This window comes from Emydura macquarii, unplaced genomic scaffold, assembly GCF_026122565.2.
Source record: "Emydura macquarii macquarii isolate MOO-44397 ecotype Brisbane River unplaced genomic scaffold, CSIRO-AGI_Emac_v2 contig_2636, whole genome shotgun sequence".
In the NCBI taxonomy this organism is placed as follows: Eukaryota; Metazoa; Chordata; order Testudines; family Chelidae; genus Emydura; species Emydura macquarii.
In genome coordinates this window covers 14,329,618-14,348,750 of record NW_027132773.1, presented here as the reverse complement: position 1 = coordinate 14,348,750, position 19,133 = coordinate 14,329,618, and the positions used below count along the sequence as shown (strand labels likewise).

General features: G+C 38.0%; 2 protein-coding genes across 4 annotated transcripts; one reads left to right on the top strand and one right to left on the bottom strand.

Moving 5' to 3' along the window:
* Positions 1-1,514: 1,514 nt before the first annotated feature.
* On the bottom strand, positions 1,515-11,252 carry DNAJB9 (DnaJ heat shock protein family (Hsp40) member B9). Of its 2 annotated transcripts, none has more exons than XM_067564210.1 (3): positions 11,127-11,252; positions 5,573-5,800; positions 1,515-3,980 (listed from the first exon to the last, which is right to left on the bottom strand). In XM_067564210.1, the coding sequence occupies exons 2-3, from the start codon at positions 5,787-5,789 to the stop codon at positions 3,544-3,546; spliced, it is 654 nt and encodes a 217-aa protein (XP_067420311.1). In that variant the 5' UTR covers positions 5,790-5,800; positions 11,127-11,252; the 3' UTR covers positions 1,515-3,543. The 2 variants fall into 2 exon arrangements, with proteins under 2 accessions (XP_067420311.1, XP_067420310.1); XM_067564209.1 differs by having other exon boundaries at positions 11,109-11,225.
* Positions 11,253-11,385: 133 nt separating this feature from the next.
* THAP5 (THAP domain containing 5) lies at positions 11,386-18,957 on the top strand. 2 transcript variants are annotated; one of them, XM_067564207.1, is made up of 3 exons: positions 11,386-11,571; positions 13,545-13,734; positions 17,983-18,957. In XM_067564207.1, exons 1-3 carry the CDS (start codon positions 11,489-11,491, stop codon positions 18,940-18,942), a joined length of 1,233 nt encoding a protein of 410 aa, XP_067420308.1. In that variant the 5' UTR covers positions 11,386-11,488; the 3' UTR covers positions 18,943-18,957. The 2 variants fall into 2 exon arrangements, with proteins under 2 accessions (XP_067420308.1, XP_067420309.1); XM_067564208.1 differs by lacking the exon at positions 11,386-11,571 and adding an exon at positions 12,861-13,379.
* Positions 18,958-19,133: the final 176 nt, after the last annotated feature.

The window sequence follows — 19,133 nt, the reverse complement described above, 5'->3', positions numbered from 1 at the left end:
TTATCCACAATAAAAGTTTTTTAAAAAAATGTAGTTTTATGTGCACCTAATAAAAATGGATAGATTTTCCATGAGAGACCAAGCATAAAAGCTTCAGCCCAAAATGAGAGCTGGAGAACCCCTGCAGCCAGTGGTTTGTAAGGTTATATCAGGACTTCAGTTACAGAGCATGCCACAAAGCAAATGCTATAATTAAATAGGAAAAGAATGTGCAAGAGCTCTGAATAAGTGAGCAGCATATTTCACAAGCTTCTGTTCTGAAAGGCATTGGCCTAACAGCAGGGAGGAGCATGGGCAAGCCTGCCTAAATTGGTTCAGTAAAAAGCCTGAACCATTTACACATGTAAGTCAAATTTAAAGTCCCAGTGGCCACTTCAATACAAACCAGCCCTACAAATCCATCAATCCCCTTTCCAATATTCTACCAATGCTTCCACAATCCATTAGTTCTCTTCCCTATCAATTCTCTTCCATCTCCAGTCATAGAATCATAGAATATTAGAGTTGGAAGGGACCTCAGAAGGTCATCTAGTCCAACCCCCTGCTCAAAGCAGGACTAACTTCAGCTATATCATCCCATCTATCCTTCTATGCCCACTGTCTGTCTTTTTTTGGGGGTGGGTCTTCCCCAAGATCCCAAGTAGGTGAAAGCAATTGTTTTCAGAAGTATTTTAATTATGGGATGCATTAGATGTGCTTCTTAGGACAAATAGATGAGATTTAGTGTATCTGGTATTAAGTTAACTAGGCAATATTTGTGTAAAGTGGTATCTACTTAGCATTAGCAACACCAGTTGTGTGATTGATTGTTTCACAAACTGACTTTTGAGAGCTGAGGAAAGTGGACATGCTCTAGGTGTCCTCAGCAATTTGGAGCATCCTCAGAAACTGGAGTCTTAAACCTGGGAAGAAGAAAGGACCCATGACCTTCAGCTCAAGAGAAATACAGTGTTATAGCTGCTTGTAAGTGGCTAAACTAAAGACTAATGGTGGCTTTTTGCGGTTTTGTTTTAGGGATAATAAATTGCCTGTTTCAATTGCACCACATGCAATTAATCATGATAGTTTTGGCTTGTTTTATACCAAAGTAGGTAGAGGATTATGGGTAAAGGCCTCTAAGCAAGAGGGCTGGGTCAGCAGCAAAAAGGAAGAACTCAGGCTTTGCTGGAGAAAGAAGGAATTTGGTGAAAGCCTGGTTCTGGCAGAGATCTTTAAGCCCATGTGTATCAACAGGAACGCCTTAGAGTGTGGTTTATCAGTTAGTCTTTCTGCTTAAAAAAATCTTGCTCACCTTCCTTACAAAGATAGCTCTCACCTGGATGAGTTTTAGCAGTCTATGTCATTGATAATCATTCAGCGATATGCACTGTTATGAATACATTATGTTGGCATGCCCTTCCTATGCCAACATTTAGTGTGTATAATTTTTCTCCAAGGGAAAAGGTTTTTCCCCAAACAGTACTAAGATGTTTGTAATCTTGATGCTGCGGACAAAATAGTTTACAAAAGTGCACTCGAGTTGTAAATATTTGTTTACTTATATACTCATGTTGTATGAACGACAGGTGCTTTTTTGCTTAAATTTATCCATGGGATTAATATCCATATGAAGTATTTATGAGGAAAAAGTGCAGAAATGTACATAAACTACACATTAAAGTACACAACAGAAATTAAAATCTATTTGCATAAAAACAAAAGCACATTTCTTTCTACCATAAGAATATTGCACATTCTGATAAGGTTTCACAAATTACTGGCTTTTTATAAAGACAGAATATGAGGTATTAGTCAATTTATAAATAAAATAGACAAAAAATGAAAGAGAAAGCACTTAACATAACAAAAATAATTTCTAGGCTTCTAGATGAGTGAAATTTAACAAAAGACAATGACAGGTGTGGGAAGTTTAGCATGATGAGTGAGGATGTAGCTGAAGAATATTAAATGTGCATGGAAGGGCATATTCTCTTCCTCATAATAAAATTAGTCTATGGCTTTTTAAATAGATGAAACCTATTTAGGACACTGCAGCTTACAGAATCCTGCACTCATTTTGCTTGCTGAATCAACATGAAAATTAAATTCTCACATAAATTAAGTGAAATATATTTCTGAAAATTAGCTAAGTTACTATTGGCAATTCTCAGTTGTGAGCAGTGGCCATCTTGATATAGTGACTACATGGAAGTCCAACGTAACCTATATTAATACTGAAAGATCTTCAAGGATTAACATCTAGATCTATTAGGGTAATATTTAAATACTTAGGTTTTTCCTTCCAATTTATAATTGGCTTATGGGGTTCCCTGCTGGCAATATAACAAATGAAAATATTAGTATGATGTCAACACTACACGCACACTCAAATGCCAAATGTAATTAAACAAATATCACAAGAAGTCTAACTTTCAATTTTGCTGTTATTCACTTTGAGAAGAGTTTATATTTTACATTGTGAAGCTGAGTCAATAATTCTTATAAATGAAGAAATCCGCATGTGGAATAATTTGCAGATCTATTACTACACAAATGTACTTGTTTGACCTACAAGTCACATCAGGCACAGGGATCTAATTTTACTTAGTTTGAGTTCACTACAGTATTATGAAGAGTATTTAAAAAGTTTAACAATTTGAGGACAATATACATTTACTAACCCATTTTCCATGGGGATATGATAACTAAATAGCAAGTGCATACCGCAATAATAGATTCTCAAATTTCTTTTTTTAGAGAATGTCCTGGATCCTACAAAGACTTATACATGTACACAACTTTACACACATAAGTGGTCCCGCTGGAGTCCATAGACAACTCACATATGCAAAGTTATGCTCATGCTAAAGACTTTAGAGGCTTGTGGCCAATGAAAGAACATTTGGAAATACAAACTCCTACACTTCGGGCAATGCTTCTTTTCATTTTAACTGTTCATTTACACTATTTTAAAAATGTTCTACATTCACATTTTTAGAACTCATCATGCAAGTTAAAATGCAGATGACCTAAATTTCCACTGATGTATTGTGTGTGAACTATACATAGTTCCACAACTTAGTCTACAGCAGTTGAATACTGCAAGTTAAATCTATAAAGATTTTTAAAAAAAGGAATTTCTAAGTAACACTTCAAAATAAGGTAGTTTAACTCATCTGTAGCCATACATGCATCAGTAACTCAAACACCCTACCAGGGGTATAGACGAAAAGCCACATTAAGATAATATGAAAAACTTCTCATATGTTAAAGTTTGAAATATATTTCAATTTAGTAAAAATGTATCTTGTTCTATCATATGGAATTTATTTCCCTCCCCACCACACCCTTTCTAGGCAGAGAGGCACTCATTTCCCACTTTGCTGCATGCTGTTTCAGCTGTAAGAATTAGTTTAATTAGAATTTCTTTACTGCAATTACGTTAAGTACTCTAACAGTTTATCAGACAGTTCATGGAAGTGTTTCTGTTCCATGTTAGCACTAAACAAGAAAATTATCAAGGTGAGGAAAGGGGGAGAGAAAAGATGGAAGAAAAGGGAAGTGTTATTGTCCAGAACAGTCTGTGTATGTGGTAACCATGTTTCCTCGGCGCTGAGTGACAGTCCTACAGTGCTTGCTAGATCCATGGAATCTGCTATCAGTTCGTACTGTGTGCTGGTGTGCACTGTCAAAGCCACTGAAAGAAAACATTTTTTCCATATCTTCAAACACATCATCAAACAGTCCACCTCCAAAGGAGAATTCTTGGAAAGAACGTCTTTGTCTACTGTGGGCCTCCCGATGACCCCGGAAGTGATTTTCAAAATGCTTCTTTGATCGTGAGTTTTGATTTTGACCAAAAAAGTCAAAATCTTTGAACAAGTCATCGAAGTTGAAATTAAATGATTGTTGGAATGGGCTGCCATTACTTCCTTGTCCTCCACGGTGGCCAAATTGGTCATATTCTTTTCGTTTATTCTCATCAGATAATGTTTCATATGCTGTAGAAGTATTGGAATGAGAAATTAGGTCAGAATTTCACATATAGTCAGATTTAAATTTTTCTGTCAAAACCACATTCACTCTTTTCCTCAAGCAGCGAGCACATTAGCAACAACAAGCAGATGAAAGTAATACTTTCATTACACGTGTAATGAAAGTAAGCCACAACTTTGCTAAACATTCATGTAATTCTAAAATAAAGGCAAGTGTTCTCATGCAGGAAGTCAGGATAAAATGTGTCCCGTAATTTTATCCTTAAAGACTATATTCTATTTAAATAAATTAATATTTTAACTGCCAGGCACTTAAAAATAGCAGTTAAATATTTTTCTTTCAAATGGCAGTGAAATAAGCAGAATGTAAAAAGACTTTGTAAAGTAAGTCAAGACCTTTCCCCTCTTTTTAAACTGTTCAATACATTTCTATCACAAGAACTCTGTCATCCTGTGATGGGTTTCAAATAAACTTTCCATCTGATAATTATCAAAGCAGTGGGAACAAGCTATGTTGTAATGTGGAGGTACTGCAGCACACTTCTCTAAACCAAACTGTGGTTAATGTAGAACAGTATGGAAACAAGGGTGGTTTGTAAACAAAATAGTGGTGGCTCCCCATGAAAGAGTTAAAGATAAACCTCGATTTGGGTATTGGGTGTATTCAGAATAGGGAATGAAGTTTCTACCTGATTTTTGGCCCAGGAACACAGCTTGTAAAAACACATGGGCCTGTCAGCATATCTACTTCACAACAAAATACTGGATTTTAATGTGTGCCTTGCTCAGTTAGGACATTGTCAACCATATTTCTGTTCCCTATTTGTTCACTTTTTTAAAAAGGTCTTTCAAATGATCTATACAAAAAAAGTTCTAACTCTGCTATCAGAGAGAAGTGAAAGTTGGGCCATTACAATGCATTATTTTGTCATGATAATGTTCAATAATGTACACAAAGACACAGAAATAACCAACAACAGCACCTACAGAACATCAAAACAGCAACTACTGATGCTAGCAACTCAAACAGCTTCACAGACAACGCTGAGAAGAACAGCAGAGCTGCAACTATGTTTTACGGTACAATATATTGATACTGAAAACGTTACATTTCTGACGCTGATACTTAAAACCCCCTTTCCGGTTACCATCTTGCTCTTTGCCACTCATTTAAATGTAAATAGAATTAGCCACTAGTAAATGAATTATGAAAGATTATGAAAGCTAAATGTTAAAGTATTTGTTTTTATCTGAAGTTGTTGCACACAGCAGTCACTGAAATCACGTCAGAATTCAACTGAGGAAAAAAATCAAAATAATAATCAGACGTTATTTTAAGACCAGACACTTCAAGCTACCAAAGACAGAAATGAATATTTCTAGTTCTGGTAGACAAAGATACTGTTACAGGTGCCTTTGACCAGGAAGACTTTCGTGGCCCTATTCTAGAGCTGAAAAGACAGATTGTGTGTCATGAACCGGTGTAATTTTTAACCCGTATTTAGAAAAATTAACTGAGTATAGTTACAGACATTTTCATGCACACAGACTTACACAATCCATAGCCTTATTTAATAATACCACATAATTTATATTACCTTCTGCAATTTCTCTGAATTTTGCTTCTGCACCAGGACTCTTATTTTTGTCTGGGTGGTACTTCATAGCCAGTTTGTGAAATGCCTTCTTGATCTGGCGGTCAGATGCATTTTTTGGAACGCCTAAGATGTCATAGTAGTTTTCTGTAGCCAGTATTAACTCAGTTATCATTAAAATGCAGAGAGCAAATGTGAAGACAGACTGTGTGGTAGCCATTTCTGAAGCACCTAGAAAGACAGAACAATATTTGAATACAAATGGTCACCATTTTTTTGCTATGAAGTTATACAGTAACTTTAGACAAGCCAATTACAACTATGCTAATTAAAACAGGTAAGTCTATAATGTTTAAAAGTAGGAACCATGCAACAATTAAAAATGGAACCATGTTTAATTTCACTTTCGCTGGAGAATCTATCTTTTGCAGAATTTTCAGTATGCAGTATGATGGTTTTGGGGATTTTAATTATCTCCACACCTACCCCTCACCTGCAACACAAATGCCCATAGTTTCTTCTTCTGTTCCCATTTACACTTGCTTCATCTACACCCCCCCTTTCTCTTTTCTTGGTGACAGAAAACATGGGGTGAGGTTGGCATTAATTAAATTTTAATTGCAGTTTTGATAACTAAAGATCTACAATGTCCTTGATACAGAGAACTTACAATTAGTATCATTGGGAGTTAGATATGTAAGCCACCCATATACCAGTAAGTGAACTGAGCTCTTGGAAGTGATTCTGGGTTGAAGCTTTCCATAAGACCCAGAACAACTTTGATCTTATGTTCTAAAGTGCACTAGAGAATTTTCGGCATGTGGCTTTTATGAAAATTAAAGTTGTTCAATTTATCACAGTCAAGAATTGTACAATCTATCAGAGATGCGGATAAAAAGTTTGGAGTTAAAAACAAGCTAGTGCCAGGTTAAGGAAATGTTGACCAGTAAATCTGTACACTACACACATCAACGGCCCTTTAAAAAGAAACGCTTGATGTTAGACAGTACCAATTACAAAACAGGCATATGCTATATTCAATAGTCAGAGTATTAGAAATCCTTTCCAGATGAAACCTAACTATCTAGTATTTAGAAGCTTCTCCTTATTCCAAGGGGCATTCAAGATATGTAGGGGGGGGGACTCAGACTGCTCAAAGATAGAGCTGGACTTCACCCAGCCAGCAGAATGCATACTAAGCATACTCAGAAAATAACATATCTCTGTGCAGGATGAGCGAGGGAGGCATAGGTGAGGGAGCAGACACACTAGTTCTGCTGGGAATCACTGACTGTAACTCAGCCAGGGAAAAATGTTGCATCTGAGCATGGATCCAATACATTTCTTCCTTTATGACAGCTCCGTCCTACTTCCTCTGAGTAAGTCAGAATTCTTTGATGGCTTTGATGGCTGTGATTATTTTTGGATGATATAGGCCCTAAAACATTTGCTATACAAAAATCATTTTGTGGATTTCCTTGATTACAAAAGATTTTAAGACAAGCATATATCCACAAAAGTAAATTCACAGCTAACTATCAAACCCAATATTTAGCAGCAATAAGACAAGACTTACACTGCTTTATTTGTATGCCCATTTGTATTTAAATAGAGGGCTTCCTTTTGGTTTTGAACTTAAAATCAGGCCTAAAAAGCCTATTAAAATAAAGGATTATGTTCAGTGACTACTAATACTAAAAGAAAGTATGTTTAATACTATTTGTATGCTCTGACATCCTACCACCCAATCCTTCGGAGATTGGATATATCCAATGCCCTCCTAAACATTTGCTTGGCTGGTAGCATGTCAAGTGTCAGTGTTCTAAGGGTTAGTCTCAAAACTGAACTATATTTTGATCAGTGTACTTAAATACCAAATGTACAATTCATTCTGGCATCTCTTGCTTGACACTAAATATATGTTTAGTACAAGTACAGGAAGTTTTCTAGACCCTCTTCTTTTTTTATATCTATTCTCTTTCCTTGTTCATTAATCTCAATCTTTACCATTTTGACATTGAATACTATTCACCATGTTTTTCCACACCTTCAGTGTTCCCTTCCTGTTCACCCTTCACAGGTATGAACTTGTGGCTTCTCATCTCAATCTCATAAAAAGGAACACTTTTCTTGAGCATGACAAGCACCCACCGCAGTTAACACTGATCTATCATTAAAATCCGTAACTTTGACTTCATCTTGAACCCCAAGCTCCATACCCTGTCTATACATATCTTCCTATTAAACCAGCACCACTACGTTGCTCAGACAGACCCTTTTATTCCACTTATGCTGAAACATTGGCCCAATCATCTCTTAGCACCTTGCTCGTTAAAATTCTTTCGTCCACAGACTCCAAAAATCAGCTTTCCAGAAGTCAACAAGAGCACAACACTGCTGCAATTCCCAAATATGTAGCTAGGAACAGAAGTGCATCTGCCCCACTTCTTGATTGGGCTTCCTATTGATTTTAGTATCCTTTTCAAAAATGTCCTTCTTATTTACAAGATTGCTTCATTCTCTCAGAGATAGACTCTATGCCCACCAGCTCATGCCAGCATCTGATTCCTCTATCCATTTCCACTGCTGAACTGCAGCTAGGCCAGAAGTCACCTCTGCAGCTCCCAAAATCTGCTACAAACTACTTGTGTCTCTCCACTCATGCCTTCAACTCTTTTCACTCCACCTAAGCTTCTCAACTTCTATACTGGCATCACTACTAAATGCACTCATTTCAATTATTTTGCGCTACTCTTTCCTGCAAAGAAGTAAAATTTCAAAAATATTACATATTGTCCATTGCCTTGTATGGAATTTGTAAAGCATTTTAATTTTTTTATATGAAAGATACTATACTGAAGTTGTACGTTTTAAAAGAAACTCTAGTTTTGAAGAGCAACCAGTTTAATCTGAATGTTTTACACAAAGCTCCTGAAAACACTATTTCTAACAAGAAAAACCTTATGCAAATGATCAGTTTGTTTCAACATCCCCATGCTATTCAGACTTCGAGTTTATTTACACAAAAGCAATGTTGAAAATAGCAAATGTTTAAAAGCATTTTGTTAATAAAAGGCTATCACAAAAGACCAGCAAATACTGTATTAGATTAGCTCTAGCTATTAATAGGGGACAGTATATTTTCTTTACTACAATACGAATTTACTAAACAGGCATAATGTAAAATAGCTGCATCTTTTATTTTTCAGCTTAATCAATTGTATTTAAATAAAGTTATCTGTTAGGATCTGCACCATTTATTTTGCCCACTTTTCATTTCTTTCAGTTTGGAAACTGAAAGACAACAGATAAGTTTCACTTTCTGGCCCTCCTACACTAGTTATCAGAATGCTGCCATATTTGGCTAAAAATGTCACATGGGAGTGTTCAGACAGTTAAAACAGTTCAACTATTTTAAGTATTTCTGGGTTTTTGTGTGTGTGACACACCTTTAAAATATATTTTTCTTAAAAAAAAAATCTTTATTATACTGTAGCTATCAGATACAGTCCCCTAAAACAGTTTTGTGAGTTTGAAAAGCAAGAATCAGTGAGAGAACCTGGTCTCAGTATTATAGTTAGGCCTATTTGACAATAAACTACTTAAGGACACAAATTAAGAATTATTTAAGCCCTTGTTGGATAATTAGCTGAATGGTACAGATTTCAACAGTATCATTATTCTGGTTATAAATTTTAAATTCACCATTTTATTTTCTTTGGAATTAATATTAGACCCGCAAGGGAATATTTAATGCTAATATTCAATCCATAATTAAATGATGAGCTATTGAACAAGTCACTGCTACCCTAGCGGCTAATACACAATTCTCAAAGCATGTTTCTAACATTTTATTTTGTGCACGTTGATGCATTTCAAGATAATGGAATATTACAAATTCCTTACTTCACCCTCTTTCAAATAAGAGAAGTAAGGCTTTGTTACAAATAGAATCATAAACATGTAAAGCTAGAAGATCTCTCAAGAAGTCATCAAGTACAGCCCCTTGTGCTGAGGCAGAATCAAGTAAACCTACACTATCCTTGACTGGTGTTTTTCCAACCCATTCTTAAAAACTTCCACAGTGATGGGGATTCCACAACCTCCTTTAGAAGCCTTTAGAAAATATATATTTTTATAATGAGAAAGATTGTCCTAATATCTAATCTAAATTTCCCTTGCTGCAGATTAAGCCTGTTATTTCTTGCCCTACCTTCACGGGACATGGAGACCAAATAGTTACCGTCTCTTATGTTTGTAAAATACAATGTACACACACAGAAGTCTATGAGTAACAATTACAAACAATTTTTAATGCACTGACCAAGTGGAACGGCTTGACTTTTTGAGACAGCTCTTACAACCACCACGTAAGTATTAGTACACGGCTAGAAAAATTTTAAAAATAAAGCTCAATTAAAAGGGCATAAAAGGTCTTATTTTATAAAACTCTTTCAAGATACTAAGAGCTATGTTGTAGAATGTGAAAATGTAACCAATGTTTGAGGATGAGCACTTTCCTTCTCTTTACTTCCCACTTTTCTTTCGAAAAGTGACAAATAAAGGGAAGCAATCTAGCAGGTTTAACTGAACTCCAGCAACACAAAGGTATCCTATTTTATGACTTAAATTAAACATAATTTAGCTAAGGTTCACGCTCATAGTACAAAGTCCTTACAAGTGCAAAAGGTTCTCACTAAACTGTGGTTACTACAAGTTTAAACATACTGTAGTCTTGCCTCAGAGTTTGTCTCTGGAATGCACCAGTTCACTTTGCGGGGAGTAAGCTAGAAACCTCTTCACCCATACTACTAGGAGGAACCCCTAAAGACCACTGTGGTTTGTATTTTGTCATTTAATTGCTGCTCCTCACCCATAAATTTCATAAAAGTACAGCTGTGGGATTTACTATTATTCTGGAGAATTCATCATGGAGACAAGCAACTGAAAGTATGGAGGTCAGGATATTGCCTCTCCTCCAGCCCATCTTTTTCTCACAGCCCTCCTAGCCCAATTAAGCCTCATTATACTAATTGGATTTGATTAAAAAAAACCTAAATTTTTAAATAAACTCAGGGTTCAAACGCCAAGGCAGCAGTGCAGCACCACGGGAGGGGGGCGGGGGGTGAAGAGTTCAGTTCAGTTCAACACTTCACACACCCTCTGTTGGGGGGAAGAAGGGAGAAGAAAAGCAAGACAGGAGAACCTGAGACACATTGGTCACATGAAACAAAAACAGCTCACCCCACAGAGCAGAGAAAATCGCAAGGCTCGTTAGCCCCAGCCCATCACCGTCACCAGCCCCCCCCCCCCCTCACCGCCCCAGGCCGCCTCTACGCCCCCGGTCCATCGCACCCCTACACCCGATCCCCCCCACTGCGCCACCACCCCCACAGTCCACCCGACCCCCACACATCCCCTGACCCCAACGCACCATCATCAGCCGCCCGCTATGTCCCCCCCGCCCCCATCGCTGCACCCCACATCCGCACTCCCAACGCGCCCCCATCCCGAAAGCAGGGCCCTGTCACCTCCTCACCACTGTGGCTGCGCTCACCCGCTGCTCCCCGCGCGCGCCTTTCTTTCCCCGCTTTGGGCGGACGCGGCACGGACGTTGCCGTAATGACTCGAGACTAAAGCGAATCCTACACGAAACGCTCCACTATTGGCTCTCCTGTCTCACGTGACACCGCCGCCTTCGTGCACGTGGAAGGCTGTTGTGTTACCCCTGAGGATACACGTCACTTCCAGCCGATGGGGAGGGGTCAGCGTCCTGGAAGCGGAAGCGGGGCCGCGAAGAGAGCGAGCGCTCAGTGGCTGCTGCGCGAGCTGTCGCTGCTGTCCCGGCGATCCCCGCGGCCCCGTTGCCTGTGTGGATGGTTCCTCCCCCGGGCCGGGGCCGGTCCTCCAGCGCCCGTTATGCCCCGATACTGCGCCGCGTCCTGCTGCAAGAACCGGGGAGGCCAGAGCGCCAGGGACCACCGCAAGCTGAGCTTCTACCCGTGAGTGCCGGGCCCGGCTGGCGGGGCCGGGCGGTCCCCGAGACCCTGGGTCGGGAGGCTCTGCAGGAGCCTAGGGCCCTGCCAGCCTGAGGCAGCAGCTCCGGGGAGCTGCTCGCAGCCTGTCGGGCAGAGCCCCGGTTGGGCCGGTGGCTCTGGGCACGGGCCTTTCCCCTGCCTGCCCCGCAGGGCGTGCTCCGCGTTCTCCGTCGGGCCCAGGCCGCACCAAGCGTTCGCCGGTACTCGCGGGGACGGGGACGTGTCGCCCACCTGCTCTAGACCCCTGCTGGGTAGGGCGAGGCGGGACGGACGCCTCGCAGCCCACGGGGACCCTGCTGTGGGAGTTGCAATGCGCAGCTACCCGCTCCCCTTCCCCGCACTGCCGAGCTCCCCTTCCCCAACCTCGCTCTGCTCGTGGTATAGGCCAGCTTGGGGTTTGCTGCGTCTTTGGACTGAGGTTCTGCCTGGTCAGTTCAGCTAGGAATAGAAATAAACAGTATTAAAAGCGGGTTCGGGGAGTGCGTCTGAGCTAGGGGGAGTCCCTGGAGGCTGGGAATCTGGTTGCCTACAGGGATTAAGGAATAGGGTGGTCTCTGCAAAAAAGTCTCTAGACATGTGTTCAGCAGATCCCAGGAAGCTCTGATGAGTTTTGCCTCCCATCCCAACCCCACTACTGACCTTTCTAACCCTCTTCACATCCCCAGGACTCTTTGTGACCATATACCATAACATTTAATCTTCTATTTTTTAATGTACAAAAAACACATTACAAACTTCTGCCAATACATAAATGCTTTTAGGGAATGTAGTTTAATGGAGCTGTGGCTGGAGTTAAAGTTGTAGTTTGAGTATGACAGTGATTGGATGTGTGTATTATGGGTTGGTTATATGTCAAAACTAAAGAGATGGTAATCCTAACCTTTTTGGGGTCTTGTCTGTTTGGTGAGAGACATGAATTGAGGTTGGGCTGAATGATGATGTTACTATACATGGAAATGCTTGACTTTATTTTTTAGTAATTGCGTTTAAAACAGACTAATATTGCCTAAAAATGTTGGTAGCATGCAGATGTGGCATGTAGGAAACTGACTCACTCATATGAGGCTTTGCTTAAGTTGTTTTTATTTACCTTTCTATTCTCTCTCCCATGGGGTTTGTCTGTCACTTTACATAGCAGTATATTTAAAACATTTTAAAAAAATCTTGCCAATGTTTGTGCTCTCTTTTCTCTTTTTTATTTAGTTTGGATTATGAAAATTACCTCAGTCAGTTTCCTTTTGTTAGCTTTTAGTCTTTCATTTTCTAGATCTCAAGGGCTAAACAATGTTACTGTTTGGGTTCACAACACTGTAAAGAAATGTTTGGGGGGAGGAGAGAGAAACCTTTTTCATATTATATTTTATAAAAATTTTTTAACTAAACTTGTAGAATGGCTTTTCAAATAAGAAAACCAAAACTCAGGAATGTGCTCACATAGATTGGGAGAAATATACTTAAAAAAAATTAAAGAATAGTAAAGTAGTAATAGTAATGGTAATAGTAATAATAAAAGTAAAGTAGTAATAGTTAATCCAAGAACTTGAGAATTGTTTGCTTATTTGTTAAAACAAAATAAGGATCACGTCCTCCAACTTTCCTACTGAAGCAAGTGTTCCTAGGCACTTCAGTAGAATTCATTTTTTGAGCAAGGGTTCCAGGATCAGCTCATGATAGAGGTTTTAGGTGACATTCCGGAACCCAAAGGACATTGGTGGGAATTTTGCCATTGAGTTCAGTGGAGCCAGGATTTCACCTCTCATCGTTATCTAGATGTAAGTTTCTTGGTTATCAGATTTAGCATTTATATGCCATGGTAATAAGCACTATATAAAAACCTAGGCTAGATTCATGTGTAAGGGAAGATTTAGGTGTGGGATGAAGAGACTTTATTGGAAAAAAAAGTATAAAACTGATTTTGTGCTAATCTTTTAAACCAGATTTCCACTTCATGATAAAGAGAGACTTGAGAAATGGTTACGGAATATGAAACGTGACACGTGGACTCCCAGTAAGCACCAGGTCCTGTGCAGTGACCATTTTACCCCAGACTCTCTTGATGTGCGATGGGGAATTCGATATTTGAAACATACTGCAATACCAACTATTTTCTCTTTGCCTGATAATCAGGTAATGTGTTACTTTATTATTTAGTACAGAGCTGTGCTGGCTGGATATTTATATAATGTAATTTTCTACGCCATATGTACAACTGTGTAGCACTCAAGAAAAATGTTTTGTGTAACTTTGTATTTTGAAAAATTAACTCCTGGTTCTTCATTAGAAGATTTACAGTAATAGGAGATGGATAAAAAAGCAAATGTTAAATTCCATTATGTAAAACCAGTAAGAAAGAAGAACAATCTTTTGAACATCTAATATTTTCATACTTTAGATTGAGACCCCCAATCGTGGAAATATTGCTATTAGGAAATTTCTGTTCAAATATTAATATTTCTTTTACAGCTACTATTTTGCTTCAAATAGTTAATTTTGTTAGTGTCTTCTATTAACAATAAAGGTATTCATATGGTATAAAAACATTAGCTTTTAAAAATGTTTTTAGTTTCAAAATACATACGTTTTTCCTTTATTGACTCTGACCTCCCTCTAATGTAAAATTCACTAAAGGATCAGGAGTCCAGGCTCAAAGTATAAAAATATTGCTATTATTTAATGCCAATGAAATACAGAGCAAATCCCCGCAGAGCGGTTACTGCTTTGTGGGGTATAATGTATCATGTACTATAATGGGTTGTTATCAGCTTCTTCATACGTTTTTCAGAACTTAAGTATATTTTATATACTTTTTCAGAAGTATAATACTGAAATCCTTTTTTTAGTTAAATTTTTCTCATGTGAATTGCTTTCTTAGATATTTCTTTTACATACAAGTATAAAAAATGGTTACATCCTGAAAATGGTAATGGGCACAGAATCATTGTACACTTCATATGAATAAGAACTGGGATCTGCCTTTAAACTAGCTAATGTTTTTTTAAAAAAAAATTAGCCTTCTTTCATCTCATCCCCATGTTGTGTCAAGAAGACAGTTCCCCTGTTATCTTGCACAGTATTATACAATTGTCTAGGCAAAGACACTATGATTCACGGATACCGTAGTATTGTTTAGTATAAATGTTTTGATGAAGAACACAGGAGTTTACTGTTTTTCTCCGAAGTGTCCAGTAGGGAACAGTATTGGAGGCAGGATACTGAGTTAGATGGATTTTTAATCTCAATTATGGTTTAATTTTATAAAACTGAAATTTGTAGCTAAGTAGCTACTTTAACATTGAAAAAGAAAATATTTAACACAGACTTTTGATATTTAAAATGAACTCCAGAAGTAGGTGTAGGTTTCCTTGAATGACGGATAAACTTAGTGTAAACAGGTGTTCGTTCTCTAACTGTGATGAGTTTCTTTAAAATGTGGAAAGAAAATCCAGCAGTTGATAAAGTAATTAATAGTAATTTTTTGGAATGATCTAAAAATGTTTGACATTAAATTACTATTATTCACTGTATTACCATAGTAACTAGAAGCCCCATTGTGCTGGGCACAGTACAACACAGAACAAAAAGATGGTTCTTGCCTCAAAGAACTTTTTATTGCTTAAACATAAGTTTGTTTCTAAATGTGGGGGGGGGACTAATGATTTGCATCCAGCAGAAGCATAATCTCCCTTTTTTATGTTTGTGTCCATAGTCCAATCACAAATCTTTATAGAGGAGATGTTACATGGATAACATCTATAAAGCTATGTGAATACTCTGAGATGATGCTGCCAAAATTTTAACTACTATTTCCCTTGCATCCTCCACCCAGTCTGCAATACATGAAACATTACCAGGATAAGAGTGTGGAGGAGGAAAGCATTAATTTCATATTCCGCTCTCATCACTGGCAAAGAAATAAAACAGTTAATATTTCCACCTCCATCCAAGGCACTGTACCTCTTAATATTGCATGCTAACCCCACATCTCATGGAGGCTCATTTCACTGACTCTGTATTATAGCTGTTTCTTGTAGCAGGACCTATTCATCTTCTCCCTTTCTGCACACTTGCGTGACCCCACTTACTGTAGAATCAGAGGCCCAGATCCATGAAGGTGTTTAGGCACCTAAGTCCCAGACTTTTATTTTTTATTGGAGCAACTTTTAATGGTATGGTCTGCATCTCTCAGGCACTTCAAGAGATGTACGATGATTCTTTAGAACACATCCCAAACTTAACTGACCCTTTTTACAAGAAAAATGTCTTAATGGGGAGATTAAGATCCTATGCTGCAAAAAGGGAGCTGTTTTCAACCCTAGTGATCATTTTACATTGGTTTGTGTTTATGATTTTAAAGCTATCCTGGCTAAGAGAAGAGCTAGGAGTTCTTCTAATGAAAACAGAGATTCTCTTCCATAGGGCCCAATGCCTATTTCTACTAACAAGTCTTGGGCGGGCATCCTCTAGCTCAGTGTTCTGATGACTTCTCAACTGAAAGCAAGGTTAATGTGGCATTAGAACTCTTCAGATGTTTGTTTAGCCTAACTCAGTTTTCCTGTTCATGTATATGAAGGATATATCAAAAAATATATATTAAAATCTTTTTTGCTCCTATAGATACCTACTGCTTAGTCAAGTAGTGATGGGCTTTCTGCCTTCATTCCATGCTTTGGAGATCTTGTGTTTTGAGTTTTTTATCCCTTAAGCCATATTACAGCTCACATGCTTAAGGTACTGCAGCTACATACTGGGATTCAGTCTTCTGCCTCTGTACAAAACAAACAGATTTCTCAAAGCTCTCCTTGTGAGTGCTCTATCCAGATGGGATTTTTGGTTTCTTTTCCTGTCTCTTGCTCCAGCCTAGCAAGGGTTCTGGTAAGACCTTAAAATAGGAGTTAGGAGAATCTGGGTGTTTCCTCAGTTCTATGGGCAGAGGAAGCAGGACCCAGCAATTCAATCCCAGAAGTCGTATTTCAGCTGCTGGTAGAACAGAGGAAGGGAGATGCCCTGTTTTCATGAAATCCCTAGGACTGGCTGAGCATTAGGTACCCACTTTGGAGATGATAAAACTACAGGTAAGGAAATTAATTTTCTATTTACATAACTTTTTCAATCCTTTAAATTTTGAAGTGTGTGACAAAACTAAATTGCAATGCAATGGAACCCATTTTACCCAGTGCTGAAGTCCTAGTTTATTTTTATCTACTAAGTGCATGGAAAACAATGAACAGCTTGATTAGTCAGCGATATGGGCAATCTGAACTAGCCATATCTTTATGAATGTACATGTTAGAATGACTTCTCTTTTTTTACCACACACCATTTTTACATCCTGTCCCATGTTCTTATATAGTTAGCCAAGTTAAAGTTGCTTACAGCTTTTTTGTTTTGTATTTATTCTTAGTCTACTGGCCAAACATGACTACAACTTCCACAGCTTGCTTTCTTCAAAATCAAACCTATTGAAAAAATATACCACATAATGTTAATATATTTTTATATTTAATGACTGATATGACAAAAATCTTGTTTAGATTGTAATCCTAAACATGGGGTATGTGGTTTGTGTAGATAGGGAGCAGAGAGAGCAGCCAGGGAAGGACAAGCCTTGAGGATGGTATTAAAAACAGAAGCAATATCAATCTAAGGTCTTCCCACTTGTTAACTTATCAGTCCTAAAAGAAATGTCTCCATCCTTATAAAGTGTTCAAAGTTACAACACCATGCTTGCTTGTATGTTTAAAAATCAACCTGTCTGGATGTGCATGTGCACCACGCATGCATGAATGCACATATTCACCCATGTAACCCACTGCAATTACATATCAACTGGGGATCTAGGTTTCTTTTCTACCATTGTAGTAAGTTTCTGTGAAAGAAATTTGCTTGGTGGTTGGCTGAAAGGACTCATCAGTCCACTGAATCTGGTCTGAAAAAATTAACAGGCTTTTTCTGCACCAATTTTGCTGCTTCAGTAATGCAAAAGCAGTATAATCTATCATTATTAAATACAAACTAAAGTGTGTTTGGAGGTAGAATAGGAAAAACTAACCAGTTTGGTGCTTCTACTGTGTGTGCATTGTGTCATCAATTTACATGAATTATAAAGCAATTTAAAGTTTATAAAACTATTAAACAGAGTTTTTAGACTAATACTTGAGAATGCCTCAGGTGATGTACAAAGCTTATGAAAAACATTCTATTAGAGATAACTATATGGATTGTTGGCAAAATACTGGTTTTATCTTTGAGCAATACTGTTTAAAAAAAAAAAAAAAAGATGATGATAAAAAAGGTTACTCAAAAACACATTACAGAAAGAGGAATCTTTTATGCATTATATGTAGTTATAGTTAAAAGGTGTCATTTCTCCTCCAGGAAAAAGACCCTTCTCAGCACAAGCCACAAGAGATAAAAATAGAGGATGGGGAGGAAATCAATGTGTGTGTAGAATCAGATAGTGTATCTGCATCGCTTGAACCTTGTTCGCCAAAGAAAAGTGTCCTAACTGCAGAAAGTCTAGATGAAAAAGCAGAATCAATTTGCTTATCAACCCTGAGCAAACCTCTACAAAAGAGAGTGCAACTTCAGAACACAGAAGACTTGCAAGCAGGCACCATAATTCTTAGTTCATCTGAGCAGCATATTCAACAAACACCTGTGTTAATGCCAGGAGCTGTACACAGTATAGAAGCAAGCGATGTTCATACATCTGTAGAGAATCTTTTAAGTTGTACAGCCACAGTTTTGCAAGTTACAGACCCTGAATACTTGGATTCATCTTTGAAATTTAAACATGCAGGTAGACCAGTTATTGACAATCCAGTTGAGAATCCTAACTCACATATAGCAGGCTGCTCTGTGGAAGTACAGCCAGTGAGTGAAAATGCAGTTTTTTTCAGCACAATCACACGAACTATTGAACAATTAAATGGAAATGAAGAATCTGTCATTGCTATCTTTGTACCTGCTGAGTGTTCTAAAGAGCCTTCGATGATAAGTAGTTCTTTCATGCCTATTAAACAGGAGTTCATAGACATGGAAGAAATAGAAACTGAAAAATCTGCACATATAAACAATTACGGTGAAACAGAAGTATTACAAACTGAGCATTCATATTGCAGACAAGACATAGACAGGGATCATCTCTGGCAAAAAATTGCAAAGCTGCATTCTAAGATAATACTTCTCGAAAAACAGGAAAGAAAAACTTTAGGTAGGCTCAAATCTCTGGAAGCTCTTATTGGACAACTAAAACAGGAAAACCTGCTTTCTGAAGAAAAGCTCAAGATTGTAGAAAATTGTTTCACAACATTTGAAGTGACTATGATACAATAAAATCTTTAAAATGAGTGTTCTAACATGGTGTTTTTCAGTCTCTTTGATTAGTCTTGCATCTTTTTTCCATGATATCATTTATATATCTCTTAATGATAGCATTGTTGTGTTATCTAACAGGTGTTCTTGAAAGTTATGTCAACCATTCTACCAAAGCCAAGTGGTAGAATATTGCCTGCAAACATGAATTA

Coding starts and splice junctions, on each gene's coding strand:
- DNAJB9 (XM_067564210.1), bottom strand. CDS start 5,789: ATGGCTACCACACAGTCTGTCTTCACATTTGCTCTCTGCATTTTAATG. Junction 3,981..5,572: donor ATTCAGAGAAATTGCAGAAG/GTAATATAAATT, acceptor ATACTTCTACAG/CATATGAAACATTATCTGAT.
- THAP5 (XM_067564207.1), top strand. CDS start 11,489: ATGCCCCGATACTGCGCCGCGTCCTGCTGCAAGAACCGGGGAGGCCAG. Junction 11,572..13,544: donor CGCAAGCTGAGCTTCTACCC/GTGAGTGCCGGG, acceptor CTTTTAAACCAG/ATTTCCACTTCATGATAAAG. Junction 13,735..17,982: donor TCTCTTTGCCTGATAATCAG/GTAATGTGTTAC, acceptor TTTCTCCTCCAG/GAAAAAGACCCTTCTCAGCA.